This window comes from Sus scrofa, chromosome X (genome assembly GCF_054392235.1).
Source record: "Sus scrofa isolate SSC_HxYL_T2T_F1_AM1 chromosome X, Sscrofa_HxYL_maternal_Yorkshire_Landrace_v2.0, whole genome shotgun sequence".
Classification (NCBI taxonomy): Eukaryota; Metazoa; Chordata; class Mammalia; order Artiodactyla; family Suidae; genus Sus; species Sus scrofa.
This window is the reverse complement of record NC_139401.1, coordinates 42,558,005-42,579,119: the sequence shown is the minus strand read 5'-3', so window position 1 is coordinate 42,579,119 and position 21,115 is coordinate 42,558,005. Positions and strand designations below refer to the sequence as shown.

The window sequence follows — 21,115 nt, the reverse complement described above, 5'->3', positions numbered from 1 at the left end:
AATCTGAGCTGTAGCCACCAGCCTATGCCAGAGCCACAGCAACTCGGGATCACAGCAACTTGGGATCCGAGCCACGACTGCCACCTACACCGCAGCTCACAGCAATGCTGGATCCTTAAACCAGTGAGCGAGGCCAGGGATCGAACCCGAAACCTCATGGTTCCTAGTTGGATTCGTTAACCACTGAGCCACGATGGGAACTCCGAGTATTGGGTTTTTTGGTTTTGTTTTTTGGGGGTTTTGGCTGCACCCTTGGTATGCAGAAGTTATCGAGCCAGGGATTGAACCAGAGCCACAGCAGTGACTTGAGCCACAATAGTGACAATGCTGGATCCTTAACCGTTAGGCCACCAGGGAAGTCCAGTTTTGCTGTTTCAATTTCTACAACTGGAAAGGTTGGTTTTTGTTTTTTTGTTTTTTTTTTAGCTATCTTTGTCATAACTGCATTGTGAGCAAAGAATATGGATTATATGATATTAATCCTTGAAGCTCACTTTATATCACATGGTTGATTTTCAAAGATGTTCCATTTCCATTTAAAAAGAACACAGTCATATTAAGTAATAGGCATGTTTTACACAAGTCTATTAGAAAATGATTAATTTGCAATTATTTTTGTTTCCTTCATTTATTACTAACCTAGAAAAGCATGTTAAAAATCCCCTTTTCTGTTGGGCATTTATCTTTGATTCCTGTCAATTTCTGCTTTATATTTTAAGGTTACGTTATTCAGTATATACAAGTTTAGAATTGCTCAATATTCTGGGTCTTTTATCATTATGTACTGATACTTAATGAAACAGTTTGTGTTTAAAGTTTATTTTATCTAATATTAATATAGCTAAAACCGCTTCCATTAGTATTTGTATACTATCTTTTTCTATCTTTCAGTTCCAGTTTTCTTTATTCTGACATTTCCCTCCTTTTAATTAAGTTTAGCTCATTTATTAGTATTATTTTGGTTTTTTTTTGTCTTTTTTTTTTTTTTTTTTTTTTTTGCTATTTCTTGGGCCGCTCCCGTGGCATATGGAAGTTCCCAGGCTAGGGGTCCAGTCGGAGCTGTAGCCGCCGGCCTACACCAGAGCCACAGCAACGTGGGATCTGAGCTGCGTCTGCGACCTACACCACAGCTCACGGCAACGCCAGATCATCAACCCACTGAGCAAGGGCAGGGATCGAACCCGCAACCTCATGGTTCGTAGTTGGATTCGTTAACCACTGCGCCACGACGGGAACTCCTATTATTTGTTTTTAAATGTCTTTTTTTTTTTTTTTTTTTTGGCTGTGCCCCACAGCATGTGGAAGTTCCCAGGCCAGGAATAAAACCCTTGCCAGAGCAGTGGCAATGCCAGATCCTTAACCATTAGGCCACCAGGGAACTTCTCTTTTAAAATGTCTTAACTTGGAGTTCCCATTGTGGCTCAGCAGGTTAAGAACCCAGCTGGTGTCCATGAGAATGTGGGTTCAATCACTGGCCTCGCTCAGTGGGTTAAGAGTCTGGTGTTGCTGCAAGCTTTGGCATAGGTCTCAGATGTGGCTAGGATCTGGCATTGCTGTTACTATGGCTCTGGCGTAGGCCAGAGGCTGCAGCTGTGATTCAACCCCTCGCCCAGAAACTTCCATATGCCATAGGTGCAGCCCTGAAAAAAAATAAAAAATAATAAAATAAAATGTCTTATTTTATTATGGCTTTCCATTTGTCCCACATTAATAGTTTCCTCCCTGATTCTTTCTTTCTTTTGGATTAAGGGTCTTCCTTTTCTTTTCAAGTTTTTTCTTCTACTTGTTTGGAAATTATACAATCAGGCCTATTCCTTTGGACATTCTCCTAGCTATAACAGGCATACTTAATATAGTCTGAAGTTTATCAATATATTATCTTTCTATGGAAAAATACAAAAATCCTCATGCATCAACTGTGATCATACTTCCAATCTGTAAACTATAAAAGTACTTTGTTTCAGGTTTGTTTTCCAACAAATTTGACATTACTTTGTTTTATTCTGTTGTTGATGTTGCTAAATTTTATATAAATATTTACCGATATCTTTGCTCACTGGCCCCTCTTAGATATCAGACCTTTTACTTGTTATCAGTTTCCTCCTTCTTAAAACACATTCCTTACAATTTCCTCCAATCTGGGTCCTAAACTCTCTATTTTTGTCAGTTTGATAAAAAGATAGCCCGAGCAAATAACAAATTCTGGTTACTTTCTCTTTCTTAGAACAGCAAAGGCATTGTTTCCCTATCTTTTGGCATCTGTTTTTGCTATTGAAGAGTCACTCAAAAGTCAAATTACTGATTTTTTTTAGAGTATGCACGATTTGCTTTTTTTGTTTCTAAAAAAGTTACTTTTAGACCTAAAAAAATGTTAGATCCTTTCTCTGATATACTGTAGCTTTCATGTCTGGGTAAGAATTTCTTTTCCTTTTTCTTTTTCCAATGGCTATCATCACCTTTTTTTTCATATTTTAAAGTGTTATCAAAGTATAATTGATTTACAAGGTTGTGATCATTTCTGCTGGACACCAAAGTGATTCAGTTCTACACGTACACGCATCCATCCTCTTTCAGATTCTTTTCCCACAGAGATGATCACAGAATATTGGGTGGAGTCCTCTCTGCTCTACAGCAGGTCCCTGTTGGCCAATCATTCCCTATCTTAATATATGCAATATATATATGCAAGATACATCACTGCATATGCCAGTCCCAAACCCCCAGTCCATCCCTCTGCCCCCTCCATCTGTCCACTTTGGTCACCATAAATCTTTTCCCTTCACATGCTGTGGACATGTGAAGACACCAAGGACCAATGCAGGAAAATCCTCAGCCATTATTTTATACCATCATAACACTATCTCATAACACTATCCTTCATGTCTTAGCTGCCCCTACCCTTGCTTGCCATAACATTTTCCAATCTTTATCTCTGAATTGCATTCTAGATAATTTCACTCACTTCACTTCAGCTGTGTCTAATATACTGTTTAACCTGTTCCTGAGTTTTTCATTTTAAGTGTGTTTTCATTTCTACAAATTATTTTTTAAACTACTTAATCATTTTCTTTTTAGTTTCTTTCCCCTGCTCCTAGTTTTAAGCACTTCTTTTCTTGAAAACAAGCTAAACAGTTTATTTTTTTTTATCCTCGTATGACTCAACCGTTATAAAATTCTTCTGGATCATTTTCTTCTACTTTGTTCTCTTTCAGTGCCTTGTTTCCTTGTATGTTTTGTCACTGTGGTCTATGAGTTCCTCATTTTCCTTTGAACTTTTTCTATGTAAGTTATTTGAGGCCTGGGTGGAAAGGATTTGCGTTTATTTCCGCCAGCCACTTTGACATTTAAACCAAATGTTCTGTGCAAGGTTTCTCACCTTGGCAGTATAAATTTAGATGGAAACCATGGATGAAGGCAAGCTTTATTTTCTCCACTTTTTGAACGGTAAGGTTTATTTCGCTTTTACTTTGATATACAGAGTATAGCATAAGGGATTCCAATTTGGAGTGTTTCCTATCAAAATTCCCTACCTACAACAGGTTCTGGATTTTACCTCCTGTTCCCTGCATGCCATATGGCCAGCATAGTGCAACTGCAAAGTCTTTAAGTTTCAGTAGGCATTCAAGATGAAAGTCAAATTTTGACCTCATTTAACCCCTAGGCTTCATGTTGTTACTTTGCTTTGGGGATTCATTCAACAACTATACCTTGAGCTCCTACAAGATGCCAGATACTGTTCAAGAAGCTTCTGTTACATCAATGAACAAAATAAAGATCCCTGCACACAAGGAGCTTTCATTTAGTAGGAAGAGACAGAAAATGAACCACAATCACAATAAACAAGTACCTTAGAAGTGGATAACAGTGAAAAAGAAAAAGAAAAAAAAAAGCTAGAATAGGACAAGGCAGATTGAAACTGCAGAGGAGAGAAGGAAAGATTTCAGCTTAAAATTCAAGGGACACGTAGGCCTTAAGACAAGGTGATATTTGCATAAAGACTTGAAGGAGGTGAGGGAGTTACCCATGTGCCTATCTGGGACAAAAGCATTCCCAGCAGAAGAAAAGAGCCAGTGCCAAGATTCTAAGGCAGAAATGTGCCTGGTATGGTCAAGAAACACAGGCCCGTGTGTCTAGCTCACTCCAGAACAGAGCAAAGAAAAGAGAATTAGAGATGAGATTAGCGAAGTTCCTGAAGGCAGATCATGGAAATCCTCACAAGGCATCAAGTAAAAGGACACTGGCTTTTACTCTGAGTGAGAAGGGGAGTCTCTGGAAGGTTTTAAGCAGAGAAGTGTCACGATCTGACTTCTATGGGAAAGGCTCGTTCTGGCTGTGGCATGAAGATTAGATTACACGGAGTGAGGGTATAAGTAGGGAAATGAGGTAAAAGGCTAGGGCAGAAATCTGCCCTAGAGAGGATGGTGGCTCCCACCAGGAGGCAGACATGGAAGTGGAAGGGTGGGTTCTGGATATATTCTGAAGGCAGAGCCAAAAATACTTCCTGACGGAATGAATATGGGGCCTCACAATGTTTGTGTGGAGCTGCCATCCTCCCTTAGGGGGAAGGCTGCTAGAAGAGTGTTCTTTTTCTTCTTCTTTTTTTCCCCTCTTTTTAGGGCTGCACCTGCAGCGTATGGAAGTTCCCAGGCTAGGGACTGAATCAGAGCTGTAGCCGCTGGCCTACACCACAGCCACAGCAACACCAGATCCGAGCTACTTCTGCGACCTACACCACAGCTCACAGCAACGCCGGATCCTTAACCCACTGAGCAAGGCCAGGGATGGAACCCACATTCTCATGGACGCTAGTCGGGTTCGTTACCACTGAGCCACAATGGGAACTCCTGGAAGAGTGTCCTTGATGAGGAAGATAAGAAATTCAGTTTGGATGGGCTAAGTTCAAGATGTCTGTTCAGCAGCCAGATCATCTGCTCATTTAAAACTTCTGTGTCAGAATATTTTATTTAGCATTCTACTGACTTCAAAAGGGAGAGTCAATCAGGGTTTCCATTCTGCTATAATACCAGAAATGGAGCGTTCCCCTGACCACTTTCATCTGGCCCCTATACAATCCTGATGTTCCCTTTTCCTAATTATTGGTGTTGTCCTCCAAACCTTCTCTAATCTATAACATCTTTTTGAAGATATGGAGAACACAACTGGAGTCAGTACTCCAATAAATTTAACAAAGACGGCAAGAGAACTCTTAGGAGTTGCCAAGTATGATGTTTTTGGAACACTGACTCTATTTAAAGTAAGTGAAGTAGTAAAAAGCATGAGGCAGTTTACAGAATGTTTCTGTCGAAACATTTGAAAGGAAGTGCCCCAGGCTCAGCAGGAAGATACTAGAACTGCAACACCATATTCTAGTATGTTGCCCCTCGGTCTCGAGGATCTTGATTTTGATCTCATTACTTCGCCTTTGAAGAGCTCACAAGATGCAACCCCATTAGGAAACAGATATGACATCTTGTGGTAGCCCTGCAGGCATCTCAGCTTCATTTAGGGGGTCCTGCAGAACGATGGAGAACATTGGGAAGGTCGGAACTAATAGAAGATCCACCTAAATAGCTGTCAAGCGACAATATCAGGATTCGAACTCTCGGTCCTTAAAGATCCAGAGTAATTTTTATGGCATCTCCTCCCCCCAGTTATTCTAATTGATTATGCTAGTAGAAGCAATTATAACAATATTTAATTTCTGATTAAATACCACTTCTGTCCCTGCTTCATTAAGCTCTTTTTTTTCTCTTTCTATTCATTTGACATCTTATAGATGCCAAGTCCTCCTTTCTAAGTACTTCAGAGTTCCTTTCTCACACACCAGAAAGGGCATTTTATTTATTTATTTATTTATCTTTTTAGGGCTGCACCCTCAGGTATGGAAGTTCCCAGGTGAGGGGTCAAATCCGAGCTGCGTCTGCGACCTACACCACAGCTCACGGCAATGCTGGATCCTTAACCCACTGAGCAAGGCCAGGGATCGAACCTGCGTCCTCATGGATACTAGTTGGGTTCATTATCACTGAGCTACGATGGGAACTCCCAAAGGGCATTTTAATAGTATGCTCAATACACAGTAGTTCCTGTATGAAGCTGACAAATGATGCAGCATGAAAAAGCAGCCAGGGTGATCACATAGATGGGGAGAAGCATGTTGGAATTTTCATTTCCCTTATACAAAGAAACTTGTTCTTAACTGCAAAATCTGCAACATGACTGATGCTCCCTATTTAATAACCAGAAGGTTTTAAAGATAAGAAAAGTAGGGCGGAGGGACAACTTAATAACTATCTCCAAAATGAAGGAGTATTTTTCAGAAAATGACAGGGGGACTGTATCTCACAAAGTGGTACAGGCAGCATTTGCAATCCTTCTCTTGCACCACAGCGCCCTGCCTTCAATTAGAAGTTGAACTTGGAGGGACCATCAAGTACATTCAGACGATATCTCACTGCCCGGGTGAGAAAGCTGAGATGTAAAGTGCTAAGAGTACTTACCCAAGGTAAGACAGCAGGTCAGGCCAGCACAGGAACCAGAATCCCAGTCTCCTTACTCCCAGGCCCCACAGCTTCCCATGGACTACGTCTGAGGAAGTACTCAGAAATTCTCCATATGCAATTCATCTGGGTTTATATAATTTTTTAGGGCCTCACCTGTGGCATATGGAAGTTCCCAGGCTAGGGGTCGAATTGGAGCTGCAGCTGCTAGCCTATGCCACAATCACAGCAACACCAGATCCAGGCCATGTCTGAGACCTACGCCACAGCCTGCAGCAATGCCAGATCCTTAACCCATTGAGTGAGGCCAGGGATCGAACCCACATTTCACAGACACTATGTTGGGTTCCTAACCTGCTGAGCTACAGCAGGAACTCCCTGGATTTATATAAATGTAAAGCAAGCAAGCAAACACATGCCAAAGAACAGCCCTTCTGTATCATCCCTTAGGGATCTTGTCAAAATGCAGAGTCAGATACAGCAGGTCTGGGACAGGGCTTGAGATTCTGCCTTTCTATCCAGCTCCATAGTGATTCCGAGGCTGTTGGCCCACAGGATATTAGCAAGGCTGTAGGGTACTCTCAGAGCAAAGTGAAGACAGGCCTAGGATACATTCCTGTACATCTAGAAAGGCAGGAAAGTGAATGACAGCAGGGGACCTTGGCTTGATGTGACTGAAAGAGCTGGTATAATATCCTAGTTCAGGGAGTTCCCTGGTGGATCAGCAGGTTAAGGATTCCGTGTTGTCACTGCTGTGGTGTGGGTTTGATCCCTGACCAAGGAACTTCTGCATGCCATGGACGTGCCCCCCCCCAAAATATTGTAGTTCAGATGTTCTTGGTTGGCTATTTCATATCCATATATATTCCCTTTTCCATGCCTGCTTCTATTATGCAGCCTAGAAATGTTAAAGACTTGCTTTCCCAGGCTCCTTAGCAGCTAAGGGTAGCTAGGTACCCAGGCACTGGCCAATGAGACCAAAGCAAATGTCTGCTGGGTCTTCCACCAGAGGACAAGCTTCACTGCAGATGAGACTGGGGCCGCCTCTGCACACTGTTTCCTGCCTTGAATGAGGACACGATACTGAGAGATGCTATAGCCACCTATCACTAGGCAATAAGCCTATTCATCACCCCTCCCTCTTTCCTCTACTAATTTTCGCAGTACTGCTCCGATCTGCTCTTCTTCCTCTGCTTGCCCTGCTTCTCTCTGGTTCCTCTGCCTCTACCCTCCCCTTAAATCAGCACGTTCCCCTAGCCTCCATCTTTGTCGCTAGTTCCTTCCCACCCCAAATCCTTCCCTGCATCCTTTCATCAGTTCAGGTTCGACAACCTGCAACCATTTTTTTTTTTAAATTTTATGGCCATACCCACAGCATATGGAAGTTCCCCAGCCAGGGAATGAATCTGACCCACAGCTGCCTGATCCTTTAACCCACTGGGCCAGGATAGGGATCGAACCCACACCTCCACAGCGACCCAGGCTACTACTGTTGGATCCTTAATCCACTGTGTCACGGAGGGAACTCCAGCATTTCTTTAAATGGCAGTCAACGCTAGCTTGCATGCATCTTTCCAGAAGGTGATGTAAGCCCAAATATCAAAAGGCAGCGATGTAGCAAGAACTGGGCTGCCATCTAATGCCTAGCTGACCCCATCTGAGTGAAGAGTGCCTCTGGCAGCAGCACACCTCTTAGGGTGCAAGGACTACAGGAAAAGTTGCACAGAAATATGCCTCTGTTTACCGTAGTCATGATTGGTCATGCTTCCTCTAAGTTGTGTATCCCTGGATAAATAAACAAGGAACTTATACTAAGTGTGTGTATGTGTGTGAGAGAGGGAGAGAGAGAGCATGTGTGTATGTGTGTGTGTTGTGCGTGCATGGTCACTTTGAGTCCAGATGAACCATAATCCCACCTGAGATACGACATAATCTATTTAAGTCTCTCATATGGAAATTATGACGCTGTATTGGAGTTCTTTAATTGCATTTGTTTTCTTTACTAGAATATCAGCTACTGAAGGTCAGAAGCTATCACTTTTTGGTGGGTGTTTGTTGAAAAGAACAGACACATTTAACGCAATAGTTCAGGGCTACGGAGGACAAATGGCTTAACCGTAAAAACTCCTGAGATTTCCTCTAGCTCAGTGACTTCTAGTGACCCCACTTCTAGTTTGTGTGAAATTTTATATGTAAATATTAAAATCATTTACCCTCACTGTGTATGTTCTTCCTCCAACTCTGTCCCGGGCTTCTAAAACCAAAACATTAATTCCATATTCATTTAAGAGTTTGGCAGCAGATAATCCTAAAAGGAAAAAAAAAAGGAAAACAAAGTCGAGGAACATATTAACATCCACATGTGAAACAACAAAGATTTAACCAGGTCTACATATAATATAAATGCAGGCATCGTCCACAATTCATAGATTTTGCTGCCCATCTAATAAATTCTGACCACACTGTGATGAACTGAACCACCAACCTGAACCACCACTTTTATAATCTAGCATATATTACTTTATCGTAATTTAATTTTATTATGTATCATAAAGCTGGCTGAAATGCAATAATATATATATATGATTTGGTGACAAATCATATTTAAGAGAATCTGTTGAACCCTTAAATCAACCCTAATCATGCCCCTCTTCTAGAAATCCAGATCACATAGACAGAAGTGTGTTTTCCTGGAAACTCTCCCTAGCTACACCAGCCCCCAGTATAGCTGTGCTTTTCTCATTTTAAAACTTCCCTATAATGATCTATTATTTATATCTGGATTACATGCTTGCTAGATCTTTTTTCCCCACTAGATTCAAAGTTACCAAAGGCAGGAACCATGCTTGATACTTTATTTATTGGCTCAAAGCTGGGCACAGGCTTTCATCCATAAATAAAAACTTTCATAAAAGATAGATTTTTAAATTTAGTATGGTAATGCCAGAAAAAGTAGAGGAAAATGTTGTGGGTTAACTTTATATCAAGGGTGCATGACTTATCAATGATATTAATCTCTTTTTTTTTTTTTTTTTTTTGCTTTTTAGGGCCACACCTGCCGCATATGGAGGGTCCCAGGCTAGGGGTCCAATCAGAGATACAGCTGCCGGCCTGTGCCATAGCCACAGCAACGGGGGATCTGAGTTGCATCTTCAACCTACACCATAGCTCACAGCAACACCGGATCCTTAACCCACTGATCGAGGCCAGGGATCAAACCCGCAACGTCATGGATCCTAGTCAGAGTCGTTCACTGAGCCACTATAGGAACGCCACTGACGTTAATCTTGATTACCTGGCTGAGTTGGTGTTTGCCAGGTTGCTCCACGGTATTTCCCCCCCACCCCAGCTTCCATCGCTTCCATGTTATACTCTTTGGGCTTTTTTTTTTCCTCTTCTCATTTTTGGCTGTCCCGCAGCATGTGGAGTTCCCAAACCAGGGATCAGATCTGAGCCACAATTGCAACCTATGCCACAGCTGCAGCAACACTGGATCCTTTAACCCGCTGTGCCGGGCCAGGGATCGAACCTGCGTCCCAGCCCTGCAGAGACATTGCCGGCCGATTCCCTTGCACCACACTGAGGACTGCCCCCTGCTATACTCTTTGGAAGGAAGTCTATGTACAGCCACAGTTAAGGAGTAGGGAGTTATGTCCTACTTCCTTGAGGGTGGAGTATCAACGTAAATTATTTGAAATTCATCTGCACAGAAGAGTTGTCTCTTCTCCCCCATTTCTTTATTTAGTCGATCATTTATTTATATCCCTATGGACTCAGAGATAGCTGCTTTATATTGGGGGTTTTAATCCAATACTATGTTATTTACTTTGTTGCTCAGATTGTCTCAGTTTGGGTCACTAGGAGCCCCTTCAACTGGCTCCTATGTCCCCTTGACATGCCTTTGTCATTGTGTTGGTATGTGTGTGTTTATGAGCCCTTCCTTACTTTCTAGTATTACTAGATATTCCAGGCTCATCTTGTCTTTCTCTGCCCAGCGCTACAATCAGCTATGTCTTCAGTGAGCCTTGGTTCCTTTTATTGAAGAAGGGTATTCGAAACCAAGATCTGGGCTCTAGGTGTGCCCGTTGCTACTGGGGTATCATTGTTTCTGGGACCTCCCAGCTCACAGAGGAAGGAAATAAACGTGTTTACACACATTTTTAAATCTATGTTTTTTGGTACATAGAGTGCTGTCTTACACCTACTTATCTTTATACTCCTCTATTACAAAAAGTAAGAACCAGACTACAGAGGTAAACATACTTCAGGGAGGAAAGAAAAAGAATATTAGAGTGAAAGAGAAATAAGAATGAAACCAGGGATAAGATTAGTAAAATGATAGAAATGATACCTAAATATGGATACGAGTGGTTGAGAAGAGGATCTATTCTAAGTGATGTTATTTTTTTTATTTGTTTTGTCTTTTTAGGGCTGCACTTGAAGCATATGGAGGTTCCCAGGCTAGGAGTTGAATCGGAGCTGTAGCTGCTGGCCTACACCACAGCCGCAGCCACAGCCACAGCAATGCAATGGCTTAAATCCACTCATAATAATACTAAACAAATAAAAACTCTCATTGGTTGGTTACCTTTGGGGAATGCTAAGGAACCAACTTATCAGTAAAAAAAAAAAAAAAAAAAAAAAAGATTTTGGCATTCTTCCTACCCTCCCCATTTGTTCCAAAACTTGAAGCAACTAAATAGCTAACAAGGGGCAGTTTCACCGTATAGAAGTACGCTAATAAGCGAAGGCAGAAATAATGAGAACATCAGCACTGTGCAACCCCTCATGAATTAATAGACGTAGTACAAGGATCCTCAACAGCTATTAACACGACAAAAAAAGAGAGAACCAGACTTTACCTGCCTCCTCATGGAAGCACATATCCTAATGTATTTAGTAGTATTTAGTGGTGAGGATGTATTTAGCAGTTAGGAAGGAAGGGAAGAGAAAGGGAAGGAGCAAACAAACTGAATTCTAATGTGATCAGGTCTCTAGATCTGATACTTAGGGGCCAGAAGAACATGTTAATACCACTGGGATGCAGTCAACAAAGTCTGGATTGTAGATAGTTACACAGGAGTACCCTGGTTTATTTTAGTTTATCTTATTTATTTATTTGCAGCACCCATGGCATGCAGAAGTTCCAGGGCCAGGGATGGAACCCATGCCACAAGCAATGACCAGAGCTGTAGCAGTGACAGTGCCGGATCCTTAAGCTGCTGAGCCACCAGGGAGCTCCTATTTTATTTATTTTTTAATAACTTGCCTACTCCTGCTCTCTCCTCTTTATCCTTCACCAGCTTTTCCTCTTACATGGCTAACTCTGTCTTGATGTCTGCTCTCAGAGGACCCAGACTGACACAGTATTTTGTTCATATACAGAATGGTATTAAATATACATAGCCAGAATCAAGGATGAGTTTGGGTCTATAAGATCTAAAATGCAAGGAGGCTAAACCATAATATCCAGCACTGCTACCTCTAATGTTTGTATGCACTTTTGACTCCTTCAAGTACAATGTACCCTTACATTGCTGATATCCATCCAAGATTTAGGTATGCAACGAATCTTTGGAATCTGCTCACAAAGGCATCCCAGGACAGTTTAAATGCAAACCAATGTCCACAAATCTTGGTGCAATGTGTTTTCTGGGACAGAGCCAAAGACTTCTTATGCTGACCATCATTTAAAAAAGGATGAAGGTGTGATGAGAAAGATGTTTATGAATTGTGTGGTTATATCTATTTCTGCAGGATTAAGTCCTAGAAGGAAGATTACTAGGTCAAAAGACATGAACATGTTCGGACTCCATATTTAAAAGCAGAGAGGAGGTTCCGCTGTGGCATAGTAGGTTAAGAATCCGATTGCAGCGACTCAGGCAGCTGCAGAAGTGCAGGTTTGATCCTGGGCTGGTGTAGTGGGTTAAAGGATCTGGCATTACAGCAGCTGTAGCGTAGGTCACAGCTTCAGCTTGAATGCAATCCCTGGCCCAGGAACTTCCATATACTGTGGTGCAGCCATAAAAATCTTTTTAAAATAAAAGTGGAGAAACTCAGATGCAAAAAGTTTAATTTCTTCCCAGTTCCCCTTAATCAATCCAACCATAAATGAATCAGATAGATAAAAACACCCTTGGGTTTACTAAAATTACTTGAATAGTACCTCTTTTTTTTTTTTTTTTTTTTTTTGCTTGTTTTTTAGGACTGCATCCGAGGCATATGGAAGTTCCCAGGCTAGGGGCTGAATTGGAGCAGTAGTTGCTGGCCTACGCCACAGCCACAGCAACGCAGGATCTGAGCCGTGTGTGCGACCTACACCACAGCTCAAGGCAATGCAGGATCCTTAACCCCCTGAGTAAGGCCAGGGATCGAACCCACGTCCTCATGGATGCTAGCGAGATTCGTTAACCGCTGAGCCACGAAGGGAACTCCTAGCTCCTCTTTGAAGGGAGGAGGAACTTGGCCTCTGTATGCTGCCTCAGGAGAAGCAGAGGTGGCTCTGAACTCCAACAGCAGCAGGACCTGCAGTGGTCCTGCCCTCTGACTTCACATCCTACAGATCAACCTCAGGTGCCTTTCTTGTGGCCTCTTACAACCGCCCTTCAGAATAGACTTCATCATCCTTATATTCTGGATGAGAAAACCAAGTGCCCGATATGCCCACAACAAAGTCTCCTGAAAAGTGAAAAATGTTACTTCTTACACTCTCACTTTAGAAGGCTGCAGTCTTACTAAAATTGAATCTAACGTGCAAATTAAAATTCTAAACAAGTTTGGTGAGTGGGGCTCAGTGCCAATAGCAAATAAAACACTCCCTCGGAGGTGAAAGGGGTGGGAGAAGCAGCTGAGTCAGGACAAATGACCATACCAGTAACAAAGGTCATTTTGCACTTGGGCATTTAAGGATATAAACAAAATCAAAAAGCTGAAAAAGTGGTTGTTTCTGCATTACAGGCAAATGATTGACCTTGTCTCAGGAAAGAAAATTTAAGCTCCTAGTTCGAGAAATAAGGAAAATGTTTAAAACATTTAAAAGGGATTTCAGAAAAATGGTTTCAAAAAGGTCTTGGGATTTGAAAGGAGGAAGATTTAAGTCACTGAGAAAAATATTCCTTCTAAGATGCTGAATGAATGGGGCAGGGCTAATATTTCAGTTTGTGTGTTTATTGTGAAGAAGGCTCCGATAAGGAATTTCCATAAAAAGTTAAAAAATACAGAATAAGGAAATACAATCAAGATGCCATTAGAAAAAGTTATTATTTTTGAGTAACTAATAACTGATTTTGAATAAATAACTCAGTAAGTCATAAAGACAAACACATGTGGTCCAGAAAGGCTTTTTTCTAATATATTGACTGTGGCTATTTATTAATTTGAATGGGGAAAAAAAACTAAGATAATGCCTGCTTCAAGATGGAAGTCCTGAATTATACTCCTTAATTCTTTTTTGGTTTTTTGAGGGAAGAGGCTTTGCCCACAGCATGCAGAAGTTCCCAAGCCAGGGATGGAACCCGTAACACAGCAGTGACGCAAGTCACAGCAGTGACAATGCTGGATGGACCCTTAACCCCCTGAACCACCAGGGAACTCCTGTTCTTATCCTGTGTATCACTATGCCTTCTACCCTCCCCCTCATCACTACAAAATTCAGTAATCACTTACGGAAAAAAAAATCGTATCTCAACGTCAACTCCACAGGTTAGTTTAAGGGCTTCTGACATTTACTTCAAAATAAAGAAATAAAAACCTTTTCTTTTTGGTAAATGGAATAAAACTGTTAGAAAAGAAGAGATTTTTAAGTGTGAAGTCACTAAATATAATGTAGCTACTAAAAAACAAATTCTATTATGTTTCATATTTGTTAAAAAAAGAGAAAAATCTCAATTTAAACCTTTTTCATCTTGTTCCAGAGAAATACAGATTAGCCAAACCTAAGGGCACTGTGCATTACAGCTCTTCCTGTCACTCCATTTCTATCATTTAATGGCCACCTGGCATCTAGGGCAACACAAGAAGCCTGCTTCCCACCTACCTCTCCTGGTACCCGCTTCCCCAGCTCCAAGATAGGGACAGGGTTTAGCATAATGGTATGCTGGTAAATGGTTAACCCCCATCCCTGGCCTTGGGGGACGGGAGAACACCTGATTTGCAGCATTTGGATTTCCATGCTGTCTACACATTCTCATCACGGCTAAACGACCAGTGTGATTACAAGCTACCAATGTGACAGCACTAAAAGTGAAACTGGCAAGAGACATGTTCCATCAGGATCAGTCCTTTCAAGACAGTACAAGCTGGAGTTTCCTGGTGGCTCAGTGAGCTAGGGATCTGGTGTTGTCACTGTTGTAGCTCGGGTTGCTGCTCTGGCACAGGCAGGTTCGATTCTTGGCCTGGGAAATTCTGCATGCTGCAGGAGGGGGCAAAAATGAATTTTTTAAAAAAAATACAGTAGAAAAACTATTGCCTTTGGAATGGATAAGCAATGAGATTCTGCTGTACAGCACTGGGAACTATATCTAGTCACTTATGATGGATCATGATAGTGTGAGAAAAAGAATGTATATATGAATGTGTGACTGGGTCACTTTGCTTGCTGTACAGTAGAAAACTGACAGAACACTGTAAACCAGCTATGACGGAAAAAATAAAAATCATTTTAAAAAGAAAAAATAAAAATAAAAATACAGTAGTAGAAGCTGGCTCCACCACCCTGTTAAACCCATTAGACCTACAGACTCTTGGGCTCAGGTCAGAGAGGGTAAGAATAAACAGGTTTGGGAGAGAAAGGGTCTAGTGAATCGGCAAGTGTCTGAGATCCGCTGGGTTGTAGAGGATGAAGGGCTACCCTGGAAAGGCATCCTAGCCTCTCCAGTGGGTGTGTTTGAAGGAAGACGCCTAAGTGAGCACCAGCGAAATCTCCCTGCACTTGAACCGGGAACTCTTCCTAGCCCAAATTATAGCAAACTGAGCTCACTAGGAGGAAAAGAGCCCTATACTCCCAAATGGCCCATGGTTTCCTGTGACAGTAGAGGGCCCGGAGAAGCTACATTCGCAAAGAGTTTAAAGCCCTATTGTGTAAATAAGAATCTGATCACTTTCAAAACACATAAACCTGAAAAAGGGGCAATAGCAGATCAGGGCACAAGCAAATCTTCAATCACTTTGCAATTAAATGTTTTAAATAGGGATGATGAGTTGAAAACAATGTAATTCCTCTTGTGGTTGCTCTCTCTTCAACCATTTGGGTTTTACAGAAACCAAAATAAAATAGGTTAATGGATTTCTTAGAGAGGTTCAAAAAAAAAAAAAAAAACAAAAAAAAACCCAAGTCAAAAGCAGACCTCATTTGAGAATTCAGGCAATTGTTAATCCTGGCTATTGGATCTGGAGAGCCTGGGTGAGATGATGTATGCAGCCAGCATCAGCATTGCCATGGCAACCTCAAACCAAAGGCCAGCTTCTTAAAGCCACTGCCCATGGAAACTGTGTTTCCACAGATTCTGCAGTGCTTCCAATGACGGCTACATCCCCACAGAAAGGGAAGGGGAAATGATTTAAGCCACCCAGCACACCTGCAGAAGGAATTAATTATATCTGCAACAAAGCCTTTGAGGAAATGGTCCTTTGCTTCCTGGGCTACAAACCTGTTACTGCGGAACTTAGCTTCATAGTAACCCCTGCCTTCTCTGCCTCGACAAGGGCCCTTTGCTTTATCTTATTTCTTCAAGGCCATTCACATCACTCTATTTTAGGGGAAAAAGAAATGTATCCATTTGATTTGTGCTACCCTTTCCAGTTCAATTACCGATTTTCTTTCTACAACCAATGATTTGGTGTCTCCCCTTCCCCATTAGAACCTTAAAATGGACTGTATTCCCCACAAAAGATGTCCAATGATCTCACTTTCAATATAGACAAGTGATAAAAATCACCTGTCAGAGTCTGCCTGTTACCCTGCTGTATTTTTACTTCTTAGCGCACATCACCACATGGCACTCTCTATGTATCTGCTGCTTCCCACCACTGCAATCATAGCCACTCCTGTCCAAACCATTGTGGCCTTTTGCCCTTGTCCAAGGCAACATGCCCTCTTGCCCAGAGAGCTGCCTCTTAACTAGTATGCTATATGTGTTATTCATCTTGGCATCCCTAGAATAGAGGCTGCCACGTTGCAGGTGCTCAAACGCTTGTTGTAATGAACAGAGGAACCACACACCAAGAAAACAAAACCATGGTCACCTGGATGAGGGCAATGGAGAAGTTTCTAATGCTACTGAGATGATATTTATCTCAAGCAACTAAGAAAAGATTGAAAAGGATAGGGTGCCCTGTCGTTTAAACTTTTGTGCCCAAGTAAGTCAGCAGATTCCAAATACTACTAGTACATTTCCTGGTCTTTGAACCAGTACTATGCTTTTTGAGCAAAAAAGAGTAAAGATCATTGATGTGCACACAAACTTGTCCCCGATACATACAGACATACATACAATACAATCATTCCTATTATCTAATCTATCTATTATTGATTGATTATTTGGCTAGCTAGCTGGCTAGCTAGCTACCCATCTAGCTAACTAGCTTCCTGTCTCTATCTACCTGTATTTGGTGCTTCCTTTCAGAGAAATAATTACCTGCTTTTGAAAATGCCAAAACTTCTAATCCCTTTGATAAGCTAAAAAGACAGTATTGTCTCAAATGATAAATAGGTGAAAGCTAACAATTAACTTCAATTTGCCCTGAATTCAACAGACTGGTTGTCTAGACAGTCCTAATTTATTTGATTATTGTTCAGCATTCATCTTCATTGTAGATAAATGGATTTTACCCAACTTAGGGAATGCAATTACCCATCAATTCATTATTTGCCCCATTCTTTCACTGAAATTGAACATACACTGAGGGCGCTCCACCCTGCTGTGCTCAGATTCTACACACCAGCTAGAATCTAGTGGTTAGGCAGTCATTTCCAAAATATTTTATGGAATACTAGTCCTCAAGACGCTCTGAGGAAAAGTATCAGTGTTCATGGAAGTTGGAACATGTGTTGTTTCTCCTGGGAAATGTACGGGGCACACTGGTATATTAAAGGCTCTGATAAGTTCTGCAGTGAAGAGACGTGTTTAACTTAGCATTTTTCCGACCTTTTGCCTTCAAAAAAAATTACACCTCAAAAAATACACTTTGGGAAAGTTGTTTTCATCTCTTAAAAGGTTGTCAAATATTTAAGTAATAAACTCACCTGGGCAGGGTCCCAAGTGAAAACGCCTAGAGCACAAGCTAAGTGCTGAAGCAAAGCTTTACTGTAGCTATGGTTTATGCCTGTTGGCTCTCCTAGTTCTTCCTGTTTATTTCTTAAAAGTGGCCATTTTTCTTCAGCTTTGATGTTCATCACCACCTATGAATGTGTATAGTGTACATCACATATTAAATATTTTAAGTTAATTTTCTATTATTCAGTGAATTGATCTCTGACCAACAGAATTCTTACATAAGGGGGGTGGGGGGATGTGCCTGGGCTGTGAGATGGAAATCCTGTGAAATCAGATTGTTGTGATCATTATACAAAAAAAAAAAAAGAATTCTTACATAACTGCACACTTGGACTCTTGGACTGAATACTCTGAAGAAAATAAAAAGTACAATCAAACATCAGTTCATACTAAAGTTTTAGAAGCGATGTTTCCAAAGCAGAAAAAAAAAAGCAAAACCGTAAGTTTTGCTCAAACCACATAGTGAGTGCTCAATCAACAAAGAGAATGGGAGCTCTCGTCGTGGCTCAGTGGAAAGGAAACTGACTAGTATCCATGAGGACACAAGTCTGATCCCTGGCATCGCTCGGTGGGTTAAGGATCCGGTGTTGCCATGAGCTGTGGTGTAGGTCACAGACGAGGCTCGGACCCCGCGTTGCTGTGGCAGTGGCGTAGGCCTGCAGCTTTAGCTCCGATTAGACCCCTAGCCTAGGAACCTCCATATGCCGTGGGCATGGCTCCAAAAAGACAAAAAAAAAACCCAGATAGAATGAATAAATAAATGAATGAAGAATGCATGCAGACATGCAAGAAAAAAGGGCTTTAAACTTAAGCCACAACTCAGTCAACTCATTTAATCTGAAAAAAAAGTCACCTTAAAGGTCATCCTTGTTACATTTCAGAATTTATACAAAATCCACAGCACTTCTGTCAAGCATTATTCCCTCCATGAAATCTCTTCCTATCTGTCATTTCCTTCTCCCTTCTGTGCATCACTGAACCCCTGAACCAACCTCGAACACCAAGAGCACTTCAAGTTCATACCTGTTAACCCCCCCACTTCCTACATAGAGGGGTCCTAGGCCTCACATAGTCACTGGAGAGACAAGTGGACTAACAGATAAATTAAAGAATTTAACTCTTCCATTTGGGTCTGAATTTTGTCAGATGCCTTCAATGACCAATGACCTTTATACATCTTTGCAAATGAGTATTAAATCAGAAAGGTGTATTTAACATCAACGGCTTCACTTCAGTATGTAAAATTTGTAAACATCAATCCTTTTTTTTTTCTTTCTTTTTTTTTTTTTTTTGCCTTTTTAGGGCCTTGCCCACCGCCTATGGAGGTTCCCGGGCTAGGGGTCGAACCGGAGTCATAGCTGCCAGCCTACACCACAGCCACAGCCACAGCAACGCCAGATCCGAGCCGCGTCCCCGACCTACACCACAGCTCACGGCAATGCCAGATCCTTAACCCACTGAGTGAGGCCAAGGATCAAACCCAAAACCTCATGGTTCCTAGTTGGATTCGTTTCCACTGCACCACAACAGGAACTCCTGTAAACATCAATCTTAGAAATCTACTTTAAAAAAATTACATCAACAACCACAGACTTCCATTTTCTTCACCCATGTTGTCTCTCCCAATTGTTTCTGTTCAAAACATGGCAGGTTTACTGTTTTATTTATCAGGATTTTTTTTTTTTGTCTTTTTGCTATTTCATGGGCCGCTCTCGCGGCATATGGAGGTTCCCAGGCCAGGGGTCGAATCGGAGCTATAGCTGCCAGCCTATGCCAGAGCCACAGCAACGCAGGATCCGAGCCGCGTCTGCGACCTACACCACAGCTCACAGCAACGCCGGATCGTTAACCCACTGAGCAAGGGCAGGGATCGAACCCGAAACCTCATGGTTCCTAGTCGGATTCGTTAACCACTGCGGCACGACGGGAACTCCTATTTATCAGGATCTTAATGGAGGAAGTATAGGTGCCTTATTTTTCAGACTACAGGTGTTTTACTTTTTATTCTTGTCTATTTACATATTAACAACTAGTAACTGTTTAATGACCTAATGTATCTTTTGAATTCTTATTTTTCAACACTTCTGTTAAGTCTCAATATCAGCCCAAAGTCTACACTACAGGAACAGTGACAATTGAGAGGTTTCCAAAACATCAGATGTTGGCCTGGCAACAAGGGGAAAAAGTTTTTGTGTAAAAACATGCTTTTTTTTTTTTTTTTTTTTTGGTGAAAAGGTCCAATAGCTTTCATCAAATAATCAAAGGACATTTGATCCAAAAAGTCAACAACCACTAATCTAAACTATTCAAACAATTGCTCCACATTGTCCTAATCACACTAGGAATGGACTTTTCAAAAAGGAAATACATTTTTCACATAAAAGTCATCTGATCTAATAGGGTGCCTAATATTTTTAAATTTAAATGTTCATGGAATAGTAACACGCCATATAATATATTCTAAAATATAAATTACTGTGAAACAACAGTCACTAGGTCTTAGAGTGTCAAGCCTCGAAGAAAAGCAGCAATAAAGGTTAATGCAGTTATATGAATGAGCCTATAAAGCAAACCTAGTGAGGCGGGGTAGGGTCCAAGGTCAAGTTATGCCTCTAAGAATTTTGTGGTGTTTGTGAATTCACTTGACCCTCCTGAGCCTACATTTTGGTCCCTTCGAGCTCTTAGGGGTTATAGTTCTGTGACCCTTGAACATGGTGAATATGCAATTATCTCAACTCTCAAAGCTTATCATCTGGCTTTCATGTTCTTATTGACAGTCTTACCTAATAAATCAATTAAATGCTGCTATAAAGTGGGGTTTATTTACTTTGGCCTAGCAACAACTAGAAAAGGACTTTTAAACTAAGGTGCAGAGGAACCATGGAGAAAGTGTGAAAAAGCACCTGTAAGAGAGACCTAGATCCTGATTTTAGTGCCGGATGTCCTATGACAGATGATGAAAACCATTTCCAGAACACAACATGGGAGAAAAAAATGTTGAGGAGGAGTCCAAAAGAGAAAGCAGGGAGTTCGCATCGTGGCACAAGGGAAAGGAATCTGACTAGTATCCATGAGGATGCAGGTTTGATCCGTGGCCTCGCTCAGAGGCTTAAGGATCTGGTGTTGCCGTGAGCTGTGGCCTAAGTCACAGATGAGGTTCGGATCTGGTGCTGTTGTGGCTGTGGTATTGGCCAGCAGCTGTAGCTCTGACTAAACCCCTAGCCTGGGACCTTCTATACGCCGCAGGTGTGGCCCTAAAAAAACAAAAATAAAAAAATAAGAAAGAGAGAGAGAAAGCGGAAGAGACAGACCTTTAGGAAGCCAACTAATTACTGAAAAAGA

The 21,115-nt window shown here is 41.5% G+C and overlaps 1 protein-coding gene across 3 annotated transcripts in view; it reads right to left on the bottom strand.

Moving 5' to 3' along the window:
* The window catches only part of MAOA (monoamine oxidase A), a 77,131-nt gene that overhangs the window by 48,366 nt on the left and 7,650 nt on the right, over positions 1-21,115 (bottom strand). For all 3 annotated transcript variants that reach the window (XR_014834590.1, XR_014834591.1, NM_001001640.1), the window contains 1 exon segment: positions 8,714-8,808. Coding sequence is in view for 1 of the 3 variants with exons in the window: in NM_001001640.1 (NP_001001640.1) it covers positions 8,714-8,808 (95 nt within the window). In the remaining 2 variants the exon portion in view is untranslated.